At 36.7% G+C, this 23,400-nt stretch overlaps 1 protein-coding gene across 2 annotated transcripts; it reads right to left on the bottom strand.

Moving 5' to 3' along the window:
- Window positions 1-1,922: 1,922 nt before the first annotated feature.
- LOC116210927 (vacuolar protein sorting-associated protein 52 A) lies at window positions 1,923-18,592 on the bottom strand. Of its 2 annotated transcripts, XM_031545095.1 has the most exons (22): window positions 18,318-18,592; window positions 17,951-18,214; window positions 17,673-17,728; window positions 17,241-17,335; window positions 16,933-16,990; window positions 15,594-15,689; window positions 12,761-12,862; window positions 11,560-11,643; window positions 10,169-10,249; window positions 9,623-9,766; window positions 9,068-9,159; window positions 7,227-7,308; window positions 6,613-6,795; window positions 5,209-5,324; window positions 5,066-5,124; window positions 4,708-4,808; window positions 3,475-3,525; window positions 3,212-3,391; window positions 2,997-3,131; window positions 2,847-2,921; window positions 2,687-2,744; window positions 1,923-2,451 (listed from the first exon to the last, which is right to left on the bottom strand). In XM_031545095.1, the coding sequence occupies exons 3-22, from the start codon at window positions 17,691-17,693 to the stop codon at window positions 2,147-2,149; spliced, it is 2,118 nt and encodes a 705-aa protein (XP_031400955.1). In that variant the 5' UTR covers window positions 17,694-17,728; window positions 17,951-18,214; window positions 18,318-18,592; the 3' UTR covers window positions 1,923-2,146. The 2 variants fall into 2 exon arrangements, with proteins under 2 accessions (XP_031400955.1, XP_031400948.1); XM_031545088.1 differs by having other exon boundaries at window positions 17,951-18,592.
- Between the last annotated feature and the right edge of the window lie 4,808 nt (window positions 18,593-23,400).

The raw sequence follows: 23,400 nt of genomic DNA, 5'->3' as shown, positions 1-23,400 counted from the left end.
TTAAGAAAATTTTTATTATTTTAAGTTCAATGGTTTGAATTGTGGGACTGATTCATTGTTGTTTAGAAGACGTGGAATTTAGAAACTCGATAAGTGTTACAGTCTTGACGGTGAAAATTGAAAAGTCCATTTCAAAGCTAAAGAAGCAATCTAATTTGTTACCTTAATTTTATATTAAAGTAATTTTATTTGTTCATCTTTTCTAGTTTTATCTACAATATATATATATATATATAGTGATTTATTTTTATGCAAATCATGTACTTTATTAGAGTCAACTTAATAGAATGAATTCAGCATTTTTTCTTATATTTAACTTGAAGATTATCAAAGAGTAAATTTTATAATAAAAAATTTGTTACTATTTTTAGAAAAACCAATTTAAATTGTAAAATATAAATTTTTAAATCGTAGTCATAAAAATGTAATAATTAAAGCTTTAAAAATTTATCTTACCATTAGTAATCCTTCATTTTTTTTTCTAACTTGAGTAGCATACATTAATTTGGTAAAAAAAATTACTTTATAAGAAATATCTGAAAAAATATTGATAAATTCCGAGAAAAGATAGATCGTTACTAAGGAACTTAATAACATAAAATAAATGAAGGTGTTTAAAATGACATCTGGTAATATATATAATAAGAACGGGTCAAAAAAAATATAGATAATAAATAAACAGCTTAAAGCGTTAGAAAAGATTAAGTAAATTGAATAAAAATAATTAAACTCATATTATTTTTTAGTTCAGATGTTTAAGTAAATTATGTTGTCCTAATGCAAAGAGGGAGGACAAAATCACATCGGTTCGGGCCTAACGATGGCCACCACCATATAGATTAAGTCGCGTTGCCCTCAGCCTTGTGCCCGATTGTCTATTTTCTTCCTCCCATATTCTGTATGTTTTTCTTTTATTATTTTTTCAATGCTATTTTTCTTTCTTATTTTTAATTATCGAAAAACTACCTGAAAAGCAATGGAAAATAGAATACTAAACACACAACTAGTTACTTATAAAAATAAAAATAAAAAATAATAAACACACACACACACAACTAGTTACAAATAAGATAATTTTGAAAATACATGCTTAAATTTGTAAGAACTTTCGCTTTCCACTCTATTTAGGGAAAATAATAAAGTACGTGTTTTTCTTTAAGCTCACCCGAGTAAAAACAATAAATTTAAGGTACTTAAATTAGGAGGAAGTTAAATGCATATTAGTAATAAGAATTTTCTTAATCGTCGCTCTTCGATTAAATAGAAAGAAAAGGGATTTTGGCCAGGGGTGACTTCAATCTCAGCCAACGCCTCCCTCTCCGCAATCGTCCGCGTCTCTTTTTTTCCCCCTCTAATTTCGTTTTTTTATTTCCATAATTATTAGAAAAATATAATGTTAAAATGCTGGACCTAAAATGAAAAGGAATGAAAATAGTTGAGTGTTCCAGTAAATACAACATAAAAAAACTTCGAATTGTCAATACTTGCTCCAGGAAATGATTTCTGCTTAATCAATTAAGCACTTAATTGGTTGGGCAGCTAAGATTTATAGTAAGACTAATTGACGAGCAATTTCTTTTGTTTCTTGTTTAATTTGCGTTAAAGATTTATTTGAACTCGAAGTATGAGATCAATGAATTTGTACTGCATAGCTTGTAATCCTTCGTTCCAAATTTCTCCTTCTCAACTAAGACGTCCAGTCTAATGGAGGTTCGTTGGTTTGCGTTTCAGCTCAGATGTTAAGCCAGAGGCTCGGTGTGGACCGCCGAGAGATAAGAAATTAAACGTTCTCTTCCTGTTGCTTATGATCCCTGTGATACGTGAAGGACCGTGAAACCGGCTTCACAATCGATAGATCTCCATGGCGGACAGAAGAGCCCCTTCGGCTTTAGGGATGAATTAGTTGACTAAATCAGAGGAAATGTGTGAATCTTTTGGACTTACCAGTAGAGGGGATCATTGGACAAGGAATTTAAGCCAATTGTTATTTGAGCCAACTATTACTGCATTCAACACACAGCTACCGATTGAACTTACAAATGCAATCAAAACCCGTGTGCAGAACTTCCCCAAAATTCCGACTTCTGAGAGAGAGTACTCAGCAAGGTACGTAATGTGCCATCCTTATCAATATTTATGTGATAAGTTAGAATGTCCTTGAGTATTTCCTGATCTCGTACATGATCGAGGAGATGGAAACGAGATCCTTGTTGAGGACGGAACCACCGGGGATCCTCTTTATGCAGTCCGAGAGTCTGGTGTAATAGAGCAGCAACTGAGTCAGTGCAGCTCTCAGGATATCCATACCGCACAGGAAATTGCTGAAGGAAGTTATCACGTCTTTGTGCATCAGCTCTATCGCTGCTTTCCATCGGTTGGCAAAGTCCTTCACTAGTGGCTCGACCTCTGCAATTGTCACAGCCCGATCGGATGGAGAACTGGGATCCTCGGCTGATGGAATTAGGGAAAAACAAAACACAAATTACAGTTAGATCCTTCATCGAGCAATAGCTTGTACGGTTTCAGATAATTCGGGAATTCCTCCCCTTCATAGTTTGATCTCACAGGGACCTTTTTCTCTTTTCTAAAAGCCAGAACAGGGCATGATCTACCTGATCCCATTGGCTCCTTAAAAAATTCCTCATCAATTGAGATGAACAAAAAGAAAGATTCCTATAATACTTACAGGCACGGGTCTTCACGAATTTGATTAGGTCACTGAAATGCTCGAGAAGCAGTTCTTCCTGCAGGACAGAAAGATGAGATGCATTGCCAAACCTTTGTTTCTAGTCACGTATCTAAGATTATTTAATCACTTGGTTGATTATAGTCTAAGAATTGCATACCACAAATAGTGCAGTATTACTTTTCAGCGATTCCTCAAAATGCATTTGAATCTTCCCACCATCGGACCCAGCTTCCTGAATCATGAAATAAAGTCAACAAGCATAATCATAAGATCATACCGTCCCAGTGCAGTATTGGATGGGCCTTACCTTAAGAACAGCAATTGCCACATCATAGTTGTTTATGAGAAACCCAATCTGTTGTTTTGGCTTTGGGAACATTTTAGCGAGCTTCACGAGCAAATCATCCACAGCCATTCTCAGCCTTTCTAAGTTCAACTCAAGCTGCAAAACATCCAAACCCTGAATATATGAATCTCCAAACACATGATAAAATATTTTTGATTTAAAAACATAGTCCTAACCTGACCATCTCCATGCTCAACATTTAACTGAATGAGGGATGCAGTAAACTCAGCATAACGCCTCATCACATAGTGAGGATGGATGTCATCTTCCCACAGCATCTTCACATTAGCGTTTCGGAGGCTACTGAGGTGCAAATCGAATACCATTTTAAACCGCGGCCATAGGGATATATTGACCTGTCCATCTCAGTCATCAGCATGACAAGAGACATAACTTAGCTCAAAAAAGAAACAAAGGGGACTCGATTGAAGATACCGACCTTGTCCAAATACGAGTCTAGGCAAGGAATTCTTCGTCTGGACATGGTAAGCTGAAATGATAAAGCATTACAGAAACAATCATTAGGCACAACATTAAATTTACACGAGGCTAGGATTAAATTAGATGAGCCAAGCTTGCTTTGAGCCAAGCTTCCTCCCCCAAAATTAAACGACCATATTCCTAACTAGAACAGGAAGCTGTTTGAAGTTTGGACTAGGGCTGCTCAAAAACATCCGGAAAACAGAAAAACTGAACCGAATCCAAACCAAATATCTGGGTATCCGAATATCTGGTGATTGAGGCAGAAGCTTGAGCAGTGAGGTTGAGTGGGAGATTGTGAGCAAGTGGGTGTGATGTTGGGCTGAAGACAAAAACTGTGGCTTTAGGTCCAAATGAAGAAAAATTCAACACATATATAACATCCAGTTCGGTTAGGTTAGTGGGAGGTTTATCTTGAAAATTCTGGATGTGGTGTGGTTTTCGGTTTTTAGAGTGAAAAACCGAAAAATAACCAAACCAAACTGGATGTTATATATGTGTTGATTTTTTCTTCAATTGGACCTAAGGCCACAGTTTATGTCTTCAGCCCAACCTCACACCCGCCCGCTCACAATCTCCCACTCAACCTCACTGCTCAAGCTTCTGCCTCAATCTTTATCATGGAAGGCATTTTACTTTTGATTTAGAATTGTAGCTTAGCGATGGGTTGTTTTATACGATGGGTTATTTTGTATGTGTATTTTGCTATGGTGTTGATGGACTATTATGGATGATTGAAGGAGTTATCGAATTTATGTAGAAGATGCGATTACGTGGTTAACCAAACCGAAAAAACTGAATTTTATGGTTTGATTTAAATTTTTCGAAATATGGTTTGGATATGGATATGGTTTTTAATTTTCATAAAACCGTATTCATGTTTTGGTTACGGTTTAAGTCAAAATCTGCGAAACCGAGCACTCCCAGTTTGGAAATCCAAGCAATTTAATGAAAAAAACAAAATAGCACTTTCTAGATGAATCTGTCAACTTTCAACGTGGAATCCTGAACGTGGTCCACGAATGCATGATTTATAAATTATTGAGCAATGCTCAAGTATAGGATGGAAAAATCCTAAAGGCCCAATACATGGAATCAAGAGGGAAGTAATGCTCGAGAGAAGTCAAGCTTTTCAGATGAACGAATGTTTATTAGTGTCATCATTTGACAGCAAAGAATTAGTAAGTTTTACCTGGTGCTGGTGTGTGATTAGTATCATAAGCATCAGGCCTATAGCATCATAACAGTTAGGAAGTATAGCATTCAAATGTTCATCGATGACAGCAAATGGACCTGATTACATAAAAAGATGACATGAGAAATCAATTCTGGTACCGCGAAATATATCATACCATCAATTAATGGAAAAATCTCTATAAATTCAAGGATCACACTCACTGTTTCTCATGCTGCACAAAATAAATATGAATGTTGTACATTATGTAAATAGGAATAACTGAAAGTGAAAAGGGTTTCACAACGTAGAAATCAGGAAATATATATTTTGTTTGCTACAAAGAAAATAAAAAAAAAAGGTCTGTTGCACTAACCTGCAAAAATGTCAAAAAATATGGACTCTTCTCCGAAGAAATCATCGCAAAAGAGATACCTGCACAAAATTATTAAAATAAAAAAAAGAACATTACAAGTACAAATAAAAAATAAAGTTCAAGTTCAGAATCTTGCTAAGTACTCGGAAGTAGCAGTATCCATAAGCAGTTTGTGCAAGCTTCTGAAGAGGACTTCATAGGGATACTTGGCTGAACTCGCTTCAGCTATATGCGGAATCAATGCAGGTTGATCGATCTCCTGAAACCATGTTACCATGAAGAAAATGATCTTCATTAGCTCACTTCGAAGAGAGAACAGAAATGAATGGAAGGGGGGATAGAATTTACGACAGTCATGAATTTGGATTAATGATGGTCACAATCATCAATATAGAAACAAAAAGTAGCTTCCCTTATTGAATGTAATATGAAAATTTCTTTTGATGGAAGTAATTAACTCTAAAAACTACTAATCCACAGAAAAATCTAAACACTAGATAGTTCAGCATAATCCATGAAGCAATTGCATAAAACTTTATTCTTGTTTTTTTAATCCTTGATCTCATGCATTAGGGTAAGCATGAAGATTGAGAGTAACGGCTAGTGGCTACATACTTTTTCAATCTGCTCCCATGATAAAATCATGGTGGGGAAACCAAAATATTGCAGCATGAGATACCAAGCATCACAAATCAATGCAGTTAATAGTAAAAACCGGGAAAAATTCATTGAGAAGGAAATCTACTTTATTTCTTCAGAGATCCTTTTCAGTCAGTTTTAACATAATCCACTACAATTACTTCCAGACGTTTCTTTCAATTCAGTTTATTGAGCACAAAAATCCGAAAAGCCCAAGATAACAAGCGTTAAAATAGTGGCTTGGAAAAAAGCAATAGATGAATGTGCCACCACTAAGTTTAGAACTTAAACCGTTAAATATGAAAAATTATAAGAAATGGCAGTTTGCACGATATATTATCCATCAACATGATAAAAAAAAAGTTCTCTCTCACACAACGATAGACGAAAACATCCTTTAACTTATCCTGCAAAAGTTTTGGTTTACCCACTGTAGTTGTCTCTTGTTACAAAAGTTGCTTCACTGTTTTGGCATTTAATCTCTGGACTCCTGTATACATTCTCATGACAGAAGTCCCAAGAAAATGCTATCTACCAAGACAAGGTCAAGTTATAAATTCAAGGCATACTCAAGTGAAATAACTTCGCCAAAAGTGTTCAAGCAGCACATGCAAATTTAAGTTTTCAGAGAAACATACGCTGCTTCCAACACAGGATATCAGTCATTTCCGGTCATAATCCAGAAGAAATATTCCTTAGTTATCAAGCAGAAGTTAACAAGAGAAGCATGCTGAAGACCATGAGATGGGGCATCCAAACTTTTCAGCTAAACAATTTGGCTTTTAAATTAACTAAACGACAGACCAAATAGTGCATAACTCTCTCATGTACTGAAGAAACAACTGAATGAAAATCTTATATATGATATAGAAGACCATGTCCTATTTCACAAGCATAGATAATTGTACCTTCAAAATGTTAATCCTATCTCCCAGAGCATAAACAGCAGACCGGTTCTTCAATGTTTCCCTTCTGCTTGAAAATAGACTCATGCTTCTTGCCTCCACACCAATCAGATCGGTAGACGTGGCAATGTCTAATTGCAATTTTTCCAAGGCTTGAATATAAGCACGGAAATGTGCACTTAAAACCTATAAAACCATCAGATTGTATATGTTTGTACATTAAAAAGGCCAATTGACAGGATCCAAGTTTGACTAGAAGCAAACAAATATTAGGATTAAAAATAACAAAAGTTGCGCAAATAAATTTCTATGACCACGGATCATGGTATTCAACACCACATACAGAGTAAAGACACCGTCATTTTTGTTCATATGTTGCATTGACATGAGAGAAGCTGGCTTAGCCTGTAAAAGTTACATCACGATTTTAATAGCACCGATATGCTAATTAACCTGGTTTGTGCAATGAAGTTTGATGCTTACTTAAGAAAGGAAGAGATATCATAGTCAAAACAATTATATTCTCTCCTCTGCAGAGTAAAGTAACTGGCCTACTATGGAATAGTCAAATATGGCGGTTCACAGACCAATATTTTTGATACTTTAAGGTCATTCACCTTGTTCATTGTGTCTATATATGCGGCACGAACCTCTTGGTAGACCTCCTTGCCATGTTCCTTTAGGAAAGAGATTACATACCTATAACAAACATGTCAAGATCAGGTACCACTAAATAAGATCACAATAATTAAAAAATATAAACACAATAGTTTTTCTATTTGACGAAGGACCAGCTCAATAGCTATTTCCCACGCCTGGAACATATAATTTTTACGAGTTCATGTGCTAAACAAATTGATCATACAAATATGCAGTTGGATAACCCACAAAATAAATCCATGAAGATGTATCAAGGTAGACTTAACTAGTGTCCACAGAGAAAAAGCTTAATTGAGAGCAGTGTCTCATCACCCCGTCAAAGATTATCATGCATAGAAAATCATAAATAACTATTCTTGTATCAACTAAAACTTCACAATCCAAATTTATATCTTAGGATATTTGGAACTCTGAAGTACTTTTCTTCCTGACAAAGGCCCCACATGAGGCAGAGTCTGCCTGTTGACTACTAAGGCCCTCACTTATCATATTCCAAACTTTCAGATAACTATCTTCTATACATCTCAACCTCCTCTAGGTCAGTCACAACCATATACCTTATTATTTTACACAGGAAGTCACAAAATCAACCACGACTCCACTGCTGAATATATTGTTCAATGCCCATTAAATTTCAAAAGGTGGAATTTGAGTCCATCATCAGTTTCCTGAAAGAATTGCAATGTGCATAGCCCATTCACCAATAAAGTGTTCTTCTATAGACAAGAAGGATCATATCAATCTGGTTAGTTTCTCCTCAAACAATTTTAATCTTTAGAAGCAAAAATCTGCGGCTCTAAAGTCCTCGCTCAAGGACAAAGCCCAAGATTTCAAAAGGGGAAACCAGCTAATGACATTTGAGTTGACTTCATAATAACCTAGCTATACCCTAGTTTTATTAATGTCTTAAGGCTAAAGTTTAAAACCTCAATGAGATGCTTCGGTGAATCTGCTCTGACTCCTGCTAAAAAGGTTAGCATGCTAACAGATTATAGTGATAAATTCTACATGTACCACCAAACGAAGACTTCGAAGATGCCAATTAGCATCTCTGCTGATCTAATTAGCCCCACAAAAAGTGACACCACAAATTATTTATGGAAAAAAAAAATGGATTCAATACATCCATGTATGCCATGATGTCCATTTACACCATAAACCTCAGGAATCATGTGTTCTTGTTGTTTCACAAGATGCAGTCGTCAGATATCCTGACTTCCGCGCATATGCACGACATGGACACTGTCTATAAATTGACTGAATGGAAGAAAAATAAACTTCAGAGGGCTAAAAGGCGAAACAGCAAATGCAAAAAGTTAGAAGTCTTCACACCCGAAAACAAAGAAAAAGAGGAGTAATGGCTGAACATGAGTGAAGTGTGAGGACAGCGGAGAGAGCGGAAAAGTTATGGGAATAACTCTGAGAGAGTCGTGAGTAAAAAATGAAGGGTTTTTTTGGGGAACTGTAATGAACTTTTAACAGGGGACACCAATTTGTCACATAGCAGTACAGATATGTGAATTTATATGCTAACTCCAACACTTGTAGCAGATCAAAACAAAAAAAGAAGATAATGTAGACTATCAAAATTTACTATAGCCATATAGTAGAGAATCTTGCTAGGTTGGCCGATAACAAAAACGATAAGATTACCACCTAAAATCAGTCAATAATATAAAAGCTAATCAAACTTTCCCCATTATATTTGAAAATTAGGTAAAGCAGAAAACCAAAAGTTCGCATACATTAGAGGGATCAAGTTATGATTCAATTCTATAACAAATTAAAAACAACTCACTTGTACTTTAGAAGGACACTCTGTTGAAGGATCTGAATATTTGTCTTGGGCTTTCTCAGCGCATAAAGCTTCTGAACAATGAATTCAAAGACCTAATACAATAAAAAGTAGATTCTCAGAAGATCCTCATCTGCAAAAGGCTAATAAATATACAAAATAGGGGATTCTACTCATCAAAAAAGAAATGCGGGCTTCAACTTATCAAAATGGACTGCAGGCTTCTATTAACCCAAAAATGTTGGGAGCTTAGTTTGGTTGCATTTTTATAAATCTAGTATGAAGTATCACAAAAAGCATGATGATGAGAGTCAATTCTTGATTTGAAATTTCAGATACTGGCCACAAAACCTAGGGAAACCAAATTTAGTAGTGAAAATATTCTTTACACGATATTTGAGAAATATAAGAGGAACAAAAGGGACTAGAGATAAATACACAAAGAAGCCTGGAAGATGTCTAGAAACATGCAATGCTGAAGATTAGAGAAGAATTTTGCTCTCTCCTAGATGAGTTGGCAAAAATTTACATCAGAATCATCAAAAAAATCTTAATAACCTTTGAAACTGCTTTCTGCCTCAACTTTTCAAGCTCAGGCTGAACATCTTTCAGAGCTTTGGAAGTTTTCGCCATGGGATCAACTTCAATGAACTTCACCTTCTTACTTAAGATCTCAAGAGTTCTCAAGAATTCATCATTCACCTGTATAATTCAATAACCATACCTCAGAAATATCACTTGGAAACAAAAAGAACGTAAAAAATTTAAAAATTTCCATTTATCCGGTAATAATACATAGGAGGAAATTCCTTTAGTAAATTCAGTAGCATAGAACCACCATTCCCTTAATGAGTAAAAAGAATATTTTTAAATTGTCCAGACGTCTATATGGGTTCACAAGTGAGTGGAATGCAGATTCCCAGCTGAATCAGTTCCACTCCATGTGCAAATCAAACTCCATCATGCTGGTAGTTTTCTGCTGCGTAGGATCTAATTACGACATGTAAAGGGAGAAGCACATGATGTAGCAAATGGACAAACTCAAAATCACCACTAGAATCATTTTATTTATGAAATTGAGAAAGAAAGGAAGAAACATATTACCTCCCCATCAACAATAATGTCTACCATTCTCGGTGGGACGATAATATCTTCAACAAACTTGGCCAATTTGGATTCTGCAACCTACAGGAGGAAACTTAATCAACTTCCTTACATCACACAGATAACTGGGAACACAAATTGACATATCCAAGTTATATCAATGAACATGTCACTGAAGACTATCAGAAGTTATTGTGAAGCTAATGTCATCATCATTGCTTGTGAAAATTTTCATGGCTAAGCTAACTGCCATGAGTTAATGCATAAAGAGGCAGATTTACATTCTCCTCTATATTTCAATCAATTCAAGTGAAATCTTATGGTGCTTCAACAGTGCACATGAATGCAAATATATTTTGAGTGACGTCTCCTGTATCTGTGTTTCAGCTCAAATGGTGCGGTCGGATGGTGCGGTCGGAGGGTGTGGCACCTCCACCAACCACCCTACCATTGTTGGAGAAAGGAGCCAATGACGTTAGAATGGGGCAAGGGCGTGGTTGGCAGATGCGATGGCCAGCCATGAAGAGCGCGTTAGAGAGATGAGAGAGGAAACCAGGGGAAGAGAGAGGAGAAGCAGAAATGGGGATATGGAGGGACACGGGGCATGCTGACCTGTCTCACTCTCTTGGTTTCTCTCTCTCTCTCTCTCTCTCTCTCTCTCTCTCTCTCTCTCTTCTCTCTCTCTCTCAGATCAGGGGCGGCTCAATACCAGTCAGCACTGCCACAGGCGAGGCACTAATACCGTAGCCTCAGGGCTGCCAGCGATGTCACCCAGGGCGGTGGTAGCCAGCGTTGAGCCACTGCCCCCTGTTCATAGGGTGCCTAATACACAACTCTGGGAGCTTATTCATATTGAGGTGGTTGGCCGGTCAGACGTTTCTAAATATCCTAATCGTCATATTGATTAGTAAGCAGCATGATGATTGTTTGTGAGCAATGAATTGCAAACCTAGCATGTACTGATAACTTGAGAAGCTTAATTACACTTTATCTTCCCTTGATTCAGTCTTGCTTTTGCCTTCATTACTAGACAACTACTTAGGATGGGATTTATATATGGAATGCTCAATCATGGAAGAAATGCAATCTCTCGGTTTTCCTCATAAACCTGTCCGACTTCCTCAAGAATCCAACAGTTGAAATCATGAAATATTCTCACATTTTCTCGGCTCAAACCCCAGAGTACTTAATTCTACCCGATACAGGGGAAAGAACTGACGCCCTCCAACCATCATAAATTAATTGTGATCTCTCTCTCTCTCTCTCTCTCTCTCTGTTTCCCTCTCTTTCTGTTCTGTTTCTCTCTTCTGTCTTCATAGCTAAAAGTACAGAACATGCTTGTAAAATCGGCTAATTGAATTTCACATTTTGGAGATAGAAAGTAAGAATACCTTGCGATTCTTCAGCTTCAGACCCATATCCATAGACTTCTCCTGTAGTATTTTTATGTCTGAACTAATGGAACCGATCTCAGCCTAAATAAATATTTCACAATTTATAAATGGCTGATCGAAAAGAACCAACTATGATGAATCAGAATTTCACTAATTCTTAATACAGCCAGTTGTTTAATTAAGAACACAACTTTTTAAGTGGTAAACATAAAGTTGAGGACAATAACTTAATATGTAAAAGAGAAAAAAATTATATCCTCACATCTAGCATGTCACTTCAAAAAGTATTCTTGCACAGAACTGTAAAATCTTGTTTCTGTTTCAAAACATGCTCTGAACACTTAAATGTTTTACAGTAACAAAGACGACCTATGAAGTAAAAATTAAGGTGGGTCTCATGCCTCACACAAGAATAGATCACCGCCACTCTAACACACTTAATCAATGAGATGAAATTTTGACCTCCCAAAACATTCAGTGCAATAACTCATATAAACCTTATTTTCGATCTCCTAACCAACCGAAAAATAGAGAGAAGAAAAAGAAGCTTCTTCCAGAGAAAGCTGGTTCACGCTTAAGTTCTTCTAGATAGAACCATGCATAAGAGTACTCTAGAAATTCAGAAAGCTCTTCTAACTGAAATGAGTGGAAGCTAAGGCTGAATTAATTTGACATTTTCTTAATAGTATCTCTAAATCATGATAATATTTAGATAATAATAACAGATACCGAAAAGTGGCCTTGGAAAGAGGGTAAATAAATTTAAGGGAACCCTTATTACTTTGCAATATGCACATATTTGGGGAGAAGGCCCCCAGACTCAGAAGGGTTCAAATCAATATCCGAGATAAAGATAAGTAGACCAAGGTTTTATGGTGCCAGGTTTTAAGCATTATATCAACATGTCTTGTACAGTACTTCGTAGCCCATTTTTTTGACAGAGAGAAGAAAACTGGAAGACTGCTTTTCTGAGGTGTATCATCAAACAATGTATTCTTTTTAATACAATAGAAGGAAAGCTTCTATTTTAATTATAAAAAAGAAGCCCAAAAATGAAAAATTGAATAGGCAAAGGTAACTTTAATTTTAACACTAGTAGAATACAGTTGGCAATTCCCCTTTCAGGACAAAAGGTCTAGGATCCCCTTTTAACCAGAGAGAGAGAGAGAGGAAAATTGCTCAGCTAGTTGCAAGATACCTGAAATCCACTGAGAAGAGTCTCCATCTGAGACAAAATACCATCACATTCACGAATTTGATCATGGAGTGAGACAAGATTGTCACTTTCTTTTATATAATCCTGGAAATTCAAAAGGAAAAATAAGTATATGAAACAAATTTTTTGAATTTCTATCCAAAAACTAATACAGAAAGGAGAAGCAGAGACAGATTTATCGCAGCTGTATTTCTGAATTAACTCATAAAAATAAATAATAGAAAAAAGATACATTAAGGTAAGTACTAACACATTCTTCATTTACTAACTTGTTTAAAACAATTGTGCCATAACTACATTTTCACCTCATGCATCCGAAAGAACAATCAGCAAGGTCCCTTCCGCGAAAATGATTTTTCAAAATGGATGAAAGTTGAAGATCAAAGACAGTGCTTCATGATATACATATCTTTCGAACCCAAGATTTATGACATTAATTGCAGTTAGCCGGTAGCATACAAGCAGCATCCATCTTATTGAAGCACTGGAAATATCCATATGTCTAAGAAGGTGAAACTGACAGGAAGCAGAACACATCATAATCTTAGTAACCATGTTCTTTAAAGTTCATCTATTAAGATCATCATCAGAGCAACAAGATCAACTTAACCCATGTTAACATTTTTCGGTTTCTCTAGAACTACCTGAAGCAAGTAGGCAATGCAGACCTAGGTCATAATTAATAAGCATTCGCCAAATCAAGAAAAACGCTTCGTCGCTTATTTCCATCAGACAAGATGCTGGACTGTGTCAGATGGAATTGGAACTAAGCTTGTGCAAGGACCTCATCTTGATCAGAATCGTTTCAGAATTTAATGCACTTCCGGGAGTCTATTCTTTAGGGTCCACCTGAAAGAAGTTGCTCTTGAAACTTGAAATTGTCCAATCTTCACCAAAGATGACCATTTAGCTGAGAACAAGTACTAGTTTCATAATTGCCCACTTCCATTTATGGTGGTTTTACGAAGGTTATGCCGAATAAACCTCCAACTGCGTAACTACTGCTACATTCCATGTTCCGGGGGGAGTATTTACCAACTGTGTTGATATAACCTACTTCATGGAAGTATTCATGAACCCAATCAGATGATTTAAGATCAGCCTTACAATTTTATCTCCAAGTCATTAAAAAGCATCTAAGGGGTTTGGCACATTGCCAGGAAATGTTGCAAGACAATTCAGATTCCCTTTAAATAACAGAGACAGCATGATTTGCACAAACTTTTGACTATTAAAATACTAATGATCCTTCATGATAGCATTTGTTAACTACCATAGTATGAGAATCTGGACAGCTTGTCTAATATAAAATATTATATTCTTCCAGAGAGTCCCAGTTGGTATTATGGTACTTGCTTCTAGTGAGTACGGGATGATTCCTGACTCAAAAGAGGCCCTTCATTTTTTCCATTATATAAGTTTTTTTTTTCTCCTTTGGCCACCCTGAGGAGTTGTAGGTTTGGCAGAGTAGATTTCCCTGCTTTGAAAGAGGCCTGCCCTATTATTTTCCTTAAGAGTTTCCTAGAGTAGCTGTTAATACGAATAACAGAAACTCATTTGTTAGAAGGTAAATTGCATATAAAATCATGTGGTTTGCCATTTTTTCCGAAAGAAAGAAATCCAAATGTTTAAAAAATGAAAATTAAAATCACATGGTTTTACCTTTATTATCATAAATCAAGCTAATCTGTCAATTTCCCCGTTTAATCTTACCTTGGCACATCTACTCGGTATTTTTTGCAAAGCGGCACATGAGAACAAAATCTAAGTTAGATGAGCAGGCAACAACATTAAAAGACATAATAAGACGTTAACTTTTTTTTTCCCCTTAAAACTAACATAAAAAAATTTTCGGTCACTTTTTTCCTTCCAATCAGTCTTCAGCGCCAAGGTGCAAAACGAATAGGGAATATTTTGATGTTCGGAAAGGAGTAAAAGGAACGGTTTAGGGAAAAGAAAGTTAACATTAATTTTAGGGAAAAGAGATCAATCTTATTTCGTTATGTTTTATCTAATTTTGGTGCGCCCACTCATCCCGCCCAGACGAATATCAGGTAATACGTGCCACGTATGCATTTTCTAGGGGAAAACTGAAGTATGAAAGTAAATAAGATCCACGGAACAGACAAAGGAACATAAGTTCATACACTCAACTTTTAAATGGCTTTTATTTATTGAGTTGAAATTGTTCATTTCACTGAATAAGTGAATATGAACCAAATAATTATGTACTGAGAGAATCTAATTTCAAATCTGTGAATAAGAACCTATTTTATCACCATGACTGTTTAGTTTGGAGTTTGGATTTTTCTTTTTCTTAAGATAAAATACTTTTATAAATTTGATCAATGATCACATGCATGTGTTAAATTATATGGCAATCCACAAGAAGCTCACTAATACATCTGATCTTATTTTTTAAAAATGAAATCCTTGCCCCAGATCTTCAGAACTAGCTCTTATGGTTAGGCTCGCAAACATAGAATTGGCATTTCTTGTGGGTAGGCAGGTGCGGCTTTTCCCATTAAAAATGAAAAGAGTGCCAAAATGCAGGCAACATGCAAACTCCTGACAACAAACCCACAACCCCTCGAGGCTTGTGTAGGCGATTTTTCTACTTACACATTAGATAATAAAATCTTTTGCTGACAAGTAAGCATATGAAACATTTTTTATGTAAGTTCTACTGGCCATGGCCAGAACGATGAAGATTACCAAAGCCTAAAATAGTTTCTCAACGAATCAAACCAAGCTTGTTATGACTTAACCAATTGAAAGGCCAAAAGCCCAGTGGAAGTTGAGAATAACCACGAACCTGAATGGAGTCCAATTCGACTTGTCGTAGATTGTTCTCCACCCCTTTTGTGTATTCCCTCAGTTTTGTACCTTTAGACAATATGTTTGCCACCACCTACAAAAATTAGGAATATTCTAATCAGCAATATGAACATAATTTGGGGCCTCTCAAAGATAGGAAGAGTAAAAAAAGAAAGCAGCTACACAAAATTGCTACAATAGGTTAAGCGAGAATCTAGTAATACTGTAAATAGACGTGGCGTGGTTCCTTTGTGAGGGAATTATCATCATATGCAAAAATAAAGGTGAAAATAAATGCATGAGTTGGGGATAGAAAACACAACAAAAGCAAACAAATAGAACATAGAAAGAAGCATGTCCAGATGATCCTGGGGAATTGAAATAAAACATACAAACTATAGTAACAGCTCTACAAGAAGAGTTTCTTGCATCGCTAACGAAGTTGAACTTTTTCGTTAATAATTGTTTAGCTAAAAGAAAAAAATGAAAGTCTAAACCACAAACCTCTAGATCGAATAGTATTTGTTAGACGAGCATCCTTACCAAGTGCATGCCATATTTTCAGTTGAGAATCATCCCTACTCAAGTTAGTGGATAAGCACAAGGAAATGACATGACCCCAGAGCGTTGTACATCCTATAAAAAAAAGTTCAAAAGTTGCAGTTTTCTCGAAAGCTCCCTAAATGATATTAATTTAGAGAAATTTCTGACAAAGATTTCTATTATTCATGCTGCCTTTTCCTCACGAACGTACATCCAAACAGGACAAGAACACAAAGATACAATACTCATGCATCAAATTACACATATGGGTGGGCAACCACACAAAATTAACAGTCAAAGTACAATAGATCCACCACATATAGGTAGTCTAAGTCAATAGCATGAGAGTAAAAATATTTCATCACTTGAAGCACTTAAATAGTGAAAGGAGGCAGTTTTGACAAAACCAGTCTCACACCAAAAGATATATTATGAAGGGGGAGATTTACTACCACTTAACTAAACACTGTCCTGGAAAAAGTGCAAATAAAAATATGTAAGGAATGTAATTTCTTTTCTTTTTATCATAGAATTTCATTTACGGATAAACAAGTAACAGCAGCCAGATATCATACTTATGATACTACTATTTAATCTTAATATTCTCAAGTCACAAAATTAATAGTGCAAATACCAATGCAAATCTTTATATAACCCGAAATCCTTGTAAAAAGTCTAGCCAAGATTTGATGAAGTAAAACTTGACCTAGTCACATAATAATTTAGATACCAAGGTAACATAAGAATGTCCATTTTGTGAGAGCACGTATTAGAAACCAAGAAACGGGTCTTACATCATCATTCTTGCACTCTTCAAGTTCTTGTTGAAGTCCTTCTAGAGACACATCATCACTGTAAAAAGGAAAGGCCAAAAGAATGAAATAGTGGTAGCAACCAAAAAGGCAATTTTTTTAGATAATGTTACAGGAATAGAAATTTCATATTTTTAAGTCATGTTGGCTACCAAAACCAGGGAACTGCAACTCTAACATACAATCTCTAAATAATCAAAGCTGCCACGTCAAAAGATCCTCCTATGGTAGCTTAAAAAGGAGATTTAAGCAATCTTACAATACAAGCTTCCACACATAAGAAGACATACCTGCTGGCATCATCCTCAATGGTTAAGTCCCCAACAAATTCTCCCAAGTCAAATATGCTCTTCTGTGCATCCGGCAACTCACCAAAAGAATGACCCTAAACACATGGACGAGAGAGAGAGAGAGAGGATGATTGATTACAATATGTTACATCATAATATCATGATACCTCAAGCAAAAAATTTTAAGCCAGGGAAAAAAAACAAAAAAGAAAAGAAATTTTAAAGGTGCGAGATCTGTAGACACCAAGGTACAGACAGAAGTGCTCATACGGCACTGAGTTACAGGGAATTCTAGTCCCTCCATTACTTCCCCTCTTGATTTTAAATGAAGTTTCTAACTCCTCCAGTCACGGCTGTACATCCCTCACTACCAAGACACTATCTGGGAAGCATATTTTGGTATCATTTTGTAATAGACAACAAGCAACTTACCAGGTTTGCTATCTCAGCCATCGGCTTGTTCAATTGCGAAGTCTAAATATGATTGCCTGTAAACACAGAAGCAAACATTTCATCATAAGTCGATCAAACTTCTACAGCACCATGATCAAACCTTCGAAAAGATACAATAACACAAAGCGAATCCGCTGCAGGTTCACTACCAAACATTAATTTTTAGCATAACTTCGATTATTAGTTACTAAGCTTGAATCTAGATCCACATCCAAAAACAATGACCGAACCTAAGATCAGAAACAACAACCGAGTACCTGCAGCAATGCCGACCATGCAATGAGACGGCAGCTCAGGTGGAGTGTATGTGAATTAGTTTCCTCAAATCAAGCAGCGATCGCAACGGGAGATGAAGATCAAAGAGCCACCCCGGAGAGAAGAGAAATCAACGAAGCGCCTGCAGACTGATCTGCTGCAGTGCACTGGGGAACGAAATTCTCAATCCAATTCTCCACAAATCTCAAATCAGTTCTCAATTTCAATTCTCGGCAGGCAGCACTCACAAGTTTCTTTCTGCCTCTCTGTTTCCCCAAGAATCCGACCGAGATTTGCATTAGCTAAATCCTAATGAATCATTTGCCATCACGAATTCAATATTCAAGAACTTGTTCATCCATTCTCTACCTGTCGGATTCTGTAAGGCTGAACAAGCTCAGATTCGGTGAGGACGATGCTGTTGGCAAAGACCGTGAAGCTCAGTGAGCAGGTGGAGATGGAGGAAACAGAGAGAAGAGGATGCCGGCAAGGTGGAGAAGAAGCCGTCTGCCGGCAAGGCGGAAAGGGTGAGGAAGGACTGCCACTGATTCTCTGGGTTTCGGGAAGCAGCCGTACCGGAGGACAACTCCGTCTCTGCAGAAGGAAGAACGATCCGAATGTGAAGAGAACGGAGAACGGCTTCTTTCTTTTCCGTGAAAGATTAAAAAAATTTAAAAAGAATAAATTTATAAATTAAATAATAAAAAAAAAAGATAAATGTCCAAAAAAACTTTACATTTTTATTTTACATTTTATTACAAATTATAATTTTTAGTTAAGAAATACACTAATTTTATATTTTTTTTTACGTCTAATCACAATAGTTTGTCATTTTTTGTCTCATTTAGCATCAATCCAAAATATGGTCAGTTTTGCTGATACGGCCGTTATCAGATGACACATAGCAAACAATAGGGCTATTCAAAAAAACCTGAAAAACCCGAAAATTACAGTCGACCTGCCCCAAATCGATCCAAATCTTCGGGTTTTTCATAACCTAGTTCGGTTCTAAGGTTGGTTTACTTTTTTTAGGTCGGATTTGAATACAGTTTCGGGTTTCAAAGTTGAAAACCTGTTTGCCACGAACGTATCCAAACTTATGTTGTTTGTATGGATTTTGTGTTTGATAAAGCTTTGACCCGTATGGACCCTTTAGTTTTATGTAGTGATAGTGATGTTATAGAGTTTTAATTATATCAATGAAGTTATTTCTGTTAAAATTTCGTGTGATCAATAGAGAATTATCTTTTTGTGTTTTTTACTAAATTTTTCTTTTAAATCTTTGTTGTATTCGAGCTACCCGAGAACCAACCCCAAAAAAATTGATCTGTGGAGGGTCGATTTTTCTTCTTGATTTCGGTCGGTTCTCGAAGATGGCTTTTAAAATAAAAACCTGTGGATCCCCTAAAACTTTTCCCATACCCACACCAAATCGCCCTGTGCACAACCCTAGCAAATGGTCACTAATGACGATTGATATGGCAAGCCACATTAAGCCATAGTTTTCTAGATTTTTGCCGCCATATGATATCTCTTCGGAGAAGGTATTCATCAAGTTCAGCTTGTACTCGAGCCTCTTGATCTTGATCAACTAGTTGCTGGTCTTCGCGTTGGAGCTCGTCTATTTTTTTGATAAAGTTCTGCAATTTTTTCATCACAAAAACCAAAGCAACTTATATTCCAAGCCCTGAGTTCTTTTTTAGCAAACTTGATCTTACTAGAGAGTTTAAAAGCATGGGAACCCTTTATAAAGATAGACCAGGCTTTTTGAATGATATTGGAGGATTTGGGATCGCGAGTCCACGCTTCCTCGAATCTAAAGGGCCTTGGTCTATTTGAAGCTTCTAACCACAGTTTAAGGAGGAGGGTATTGTGATCGGAATTGACGCACGGGAGGTGAGTAACCCCTGCCTTTGGGAAGTGGAGCCTCCATTCCCCATTGGCAATGGCTCTATCAAGGCGTTGTTTTATGAAGGCACCCCATCTTTTGTTCCTCCAAGTAAAAGGATTGCTGACGAAACCACATCCACACAACCTGAGTGACTAAGGAAATCATCCAAGAAAGCAAGGGAGGAGGAAGCAAAGTTGCGTCCCCAACGCTTGTCAGAAGCACTATGAATGTCATTAAAATCACCAATAAGTGCCCATGGACAAGTAATAGAGTCAGCATAATTTTTAAGTTCAATCTGGAAAGCATGTTTCGGGGCAATATCGGGTGGATCATAGACGCAAGAGGGCAGCCAATCACAGGGCAAGATCCGATGACGAATCTTAGCATGGATGTATTGAGGAGATTATGATATAATAGTTACCTGGAGTTCAGAGTGCCAGAGTAAGCAAAGTCCTTCAGCCTGGTTCTGTGCCTCTACCACATGGATGCCATCAAACTACATCTTTGCGCTATCTCGTTGCATCTTTGAGAATTGGACTTCGTTTCAGCAAGAAACACCATGCTAGGGCGGTGCTTATTTATTAGATGGCATAGATTTCGAACTGTCAGGCTGCCACCAAGTCCACGACAGTTCCAAGCTATCATACTCATGGCTCTGGCGGAGGCATGATAAGGCCCGCCTCCTCGTTCGTTTGGGTGTTGTTGGAAGCTGCATTGTTGTACGTCTCTTCCACATAGTACCGTTGTGTTGATTAGAAGTGCTGCCATGATGGGATTTGTTCACTGAAATTCGCCATATCCTGGTGGGAATAGGCATTGCAGAAGGGTCGGTCAAGGTTCCCATAAATTTGGGACTGCAGAAGGTCATTTGGTTTTTTCGAGCGATTTGACCATTTTGTTGAGGCTGGCCGGTAATCGATGGATGAACTCCTCAGAACACAATTCTATGTATTCTCAACAATCAGGATTTCTATTGTAAATCGGTATATTTATCAGGACAGTAAAGATTCTGCGATTAGGATCCATATTTGGGTCACTTTTACTAAAGTTGAGCGAAATTACATACATTGAAGCACAAGTTTACATGTTAAGCAAATAAGATAAATCCTTTCCTAATGTGAACCATTAACTCGACAAGCATCTTCACAGAATTCCCCATGCAATTTTATTTTCATATTGTTGATACAATATATACCACATACAAGAAGAAAAATCATATATATATGTTCAACATAGTAAAAAAGTGCCTATCAATATGGACTCTGGAGAGGTGATAACCTGTGAAAAAACAAAAAAAAGACAAAGAAGAATATCAGACTGAAATGAAAAGGAAAGAAAATTCCACGAATAGCAACAAAATCGATATAAGCCTTAAATCCTCTCATTTAATATGAGCCGTCTATTTTACATATATATATTTTTAAGTATTTCTCTTATTTACTTTCATATTTTCATCTTGTAGTCCTTCAATGTTATCACAAATTAGCCATGTTCAAATACAGAGAAATAAAGGCATCATCTTGTTCAAGGTTTCTGAGCTTCAATTACAACATGGGTTGTTTCATTGTATTGAAGAGTAAGAAGAAGAAATCCGAGCACACAACCTACTTGGAGCCTAATAATAAAGACCATAAGGAGCACCCACCTGCCGCTCTACCAGAACCCTAGATGAAAAAAACCCGATTGCTCCAATCAACCTCGCTTAGTTTCAAGACCCCAGTGAAGCCAATTCAGACAGTTTATAAAGTAACCAACGGTAGGACGTGTGCACTATGAGGAAAACAAAGACATCCAAAAAGGCTTTGAAATAGGAATATCTTGAAAAAGCTTTTGATGAGTGATGTCCCCAGCAATAGTCGACAACGGCATCAATAATTAATACGCGAAGCAATGCTGAGCAATAGCTCTTCAATCGCTACATTCTTGCGATAGCTAACAGAATTCACGAAGGAAAGGTAAGGAGCTCATCGACGGTCAAACAAAATCGAATCAATGGAAAAACTAAGAACAAATAGACTCACTAGCAATTATGTATGAGGCTAATCTTACGGAGCACCACTGTGACCTAACGGTCACTCGCTCCCTCTTCTCTGGCTGCGATTAAACCGTATAGTTGGGAGAGTGGAAAACCATTTGATTAAACCATTTGATTGAGCTTCTTGTAACTCAATTTGCTTAAGTGGTTTGGTTTAATATTACACGTGGCGTAATAATAGGAATCCACATCATCAATCCGGATTTGTGATGGGATTGAAGACTGATGGAAAGAATTGTTGACAAAAATCACATTTTATATAACAAAGGGATTATGTCGTGATTTTTTACAGTGTTTTTGTAATTTTAAAACTTATAAAAATGGACGGTCCAAATTAGATTGAGGGGGATCTAAGGTATAAATTAGTTACGTATGATGTGAAAAAACAAAAAATATGCACGGAAGAAGCAGCCGTAAATTAAATGCATTTGGCCAGGGCAGACAATGTTTGGTTACTAAAACGGGACAGGATATTCAATTGGGATATGATAGGATTGAGATTCTAATGTTGTGTTTGGAACATCACATGAGAAATAATCTGAATATACGAAGCACAAATGGCAAATCTGTACATATCTTGTATTGTCTTTTGAAGCACAAATCGGGGCTGATGGCCGGCATTGAGCTACCACAGCTTGGAGATTTTCTCATGCTATCCCACTGCCCCTGTCAAATGCTCTCCCATTGTAATGGCAAAGCTGTAAATCAAATCCCTGTAGAGCAGGTATGTTTGTCATTTGGCCAAATTTATATACTAATCCGCCTCAAAGTTCAAACCTCCGTTTAAGTAGGATTTGTTCCTTAATAAGTAATTTTGTTATATCTTCCCCAATATTCTATCTCAATGGTCACTAAACACCGAATAACAATTTGAGAAATTACATCCACCCTTATATCTGATTGACCAAACACAACCTAGGATAACTCGTGAAGATGTCGAAGAATGATATATAGGACACTAAATAAGGAAAAACAAAATCTTACGTTCACATCAGACTGTCTAACTTACTCCTTACTGACACTGACTGTCTGTAACGGATGCGACAATTGCTTACAAATTCTTATCTCACATTACATCATTCTATTTGTTAGATACATGAATGCAATAATTTGTTATCAATGCACACGATTCTTGTTGAACAATGTGCAGGTGTATCCCCCTCTTTGGTGCTTATGTCTAATGAATATTACTAAACCAATGAACTGCATTTATCAAACTTCTAAAGAGTTCAACGGATTTTAATCAACTACATACCAAGTAGGTGTGTAATTAAACCTGGAACCACACTTCCAGCATATTGAGTTGGAAGATGCAGCATGGCTCTTGTTTTAGCAACAAAAAGAATATCTGGTAGGTACACAGGATATTGGATTTTCTTTTATCTCTAGGAAAATTTTTCCTATTGAAGTTGTACGAATTTTCTCTGCAATCATTCCTTGAACTTGAAAATGGTAGAAAATGCATAAGGGTGAATTGGTAGTTCACTTGGATCTTATTTTCCACAGCCGGACATTTCGTGCAAAAA

The sequence above is a fragment of the Punica granatum genome, chromosome 1, assembly GCF_007655135.1.
Source record: "Punica granatum isolate Tunisia-2019 chromosome 1, ASM765513v2, whole genome shotgun sequence".
Taxonomy (NCBI): domain Eukaryota; kingdom Viridiplantae; phylum Streptophyta; class Magnoliopsida; order Myrtales; family Lythraceae; genus Punica; species Punica granatum.
The sequence above is the reverse complement of the archived record's forward strand: the minus strand, read 5'-3'. Positions and strand labels throughout refer to the sequence as shown.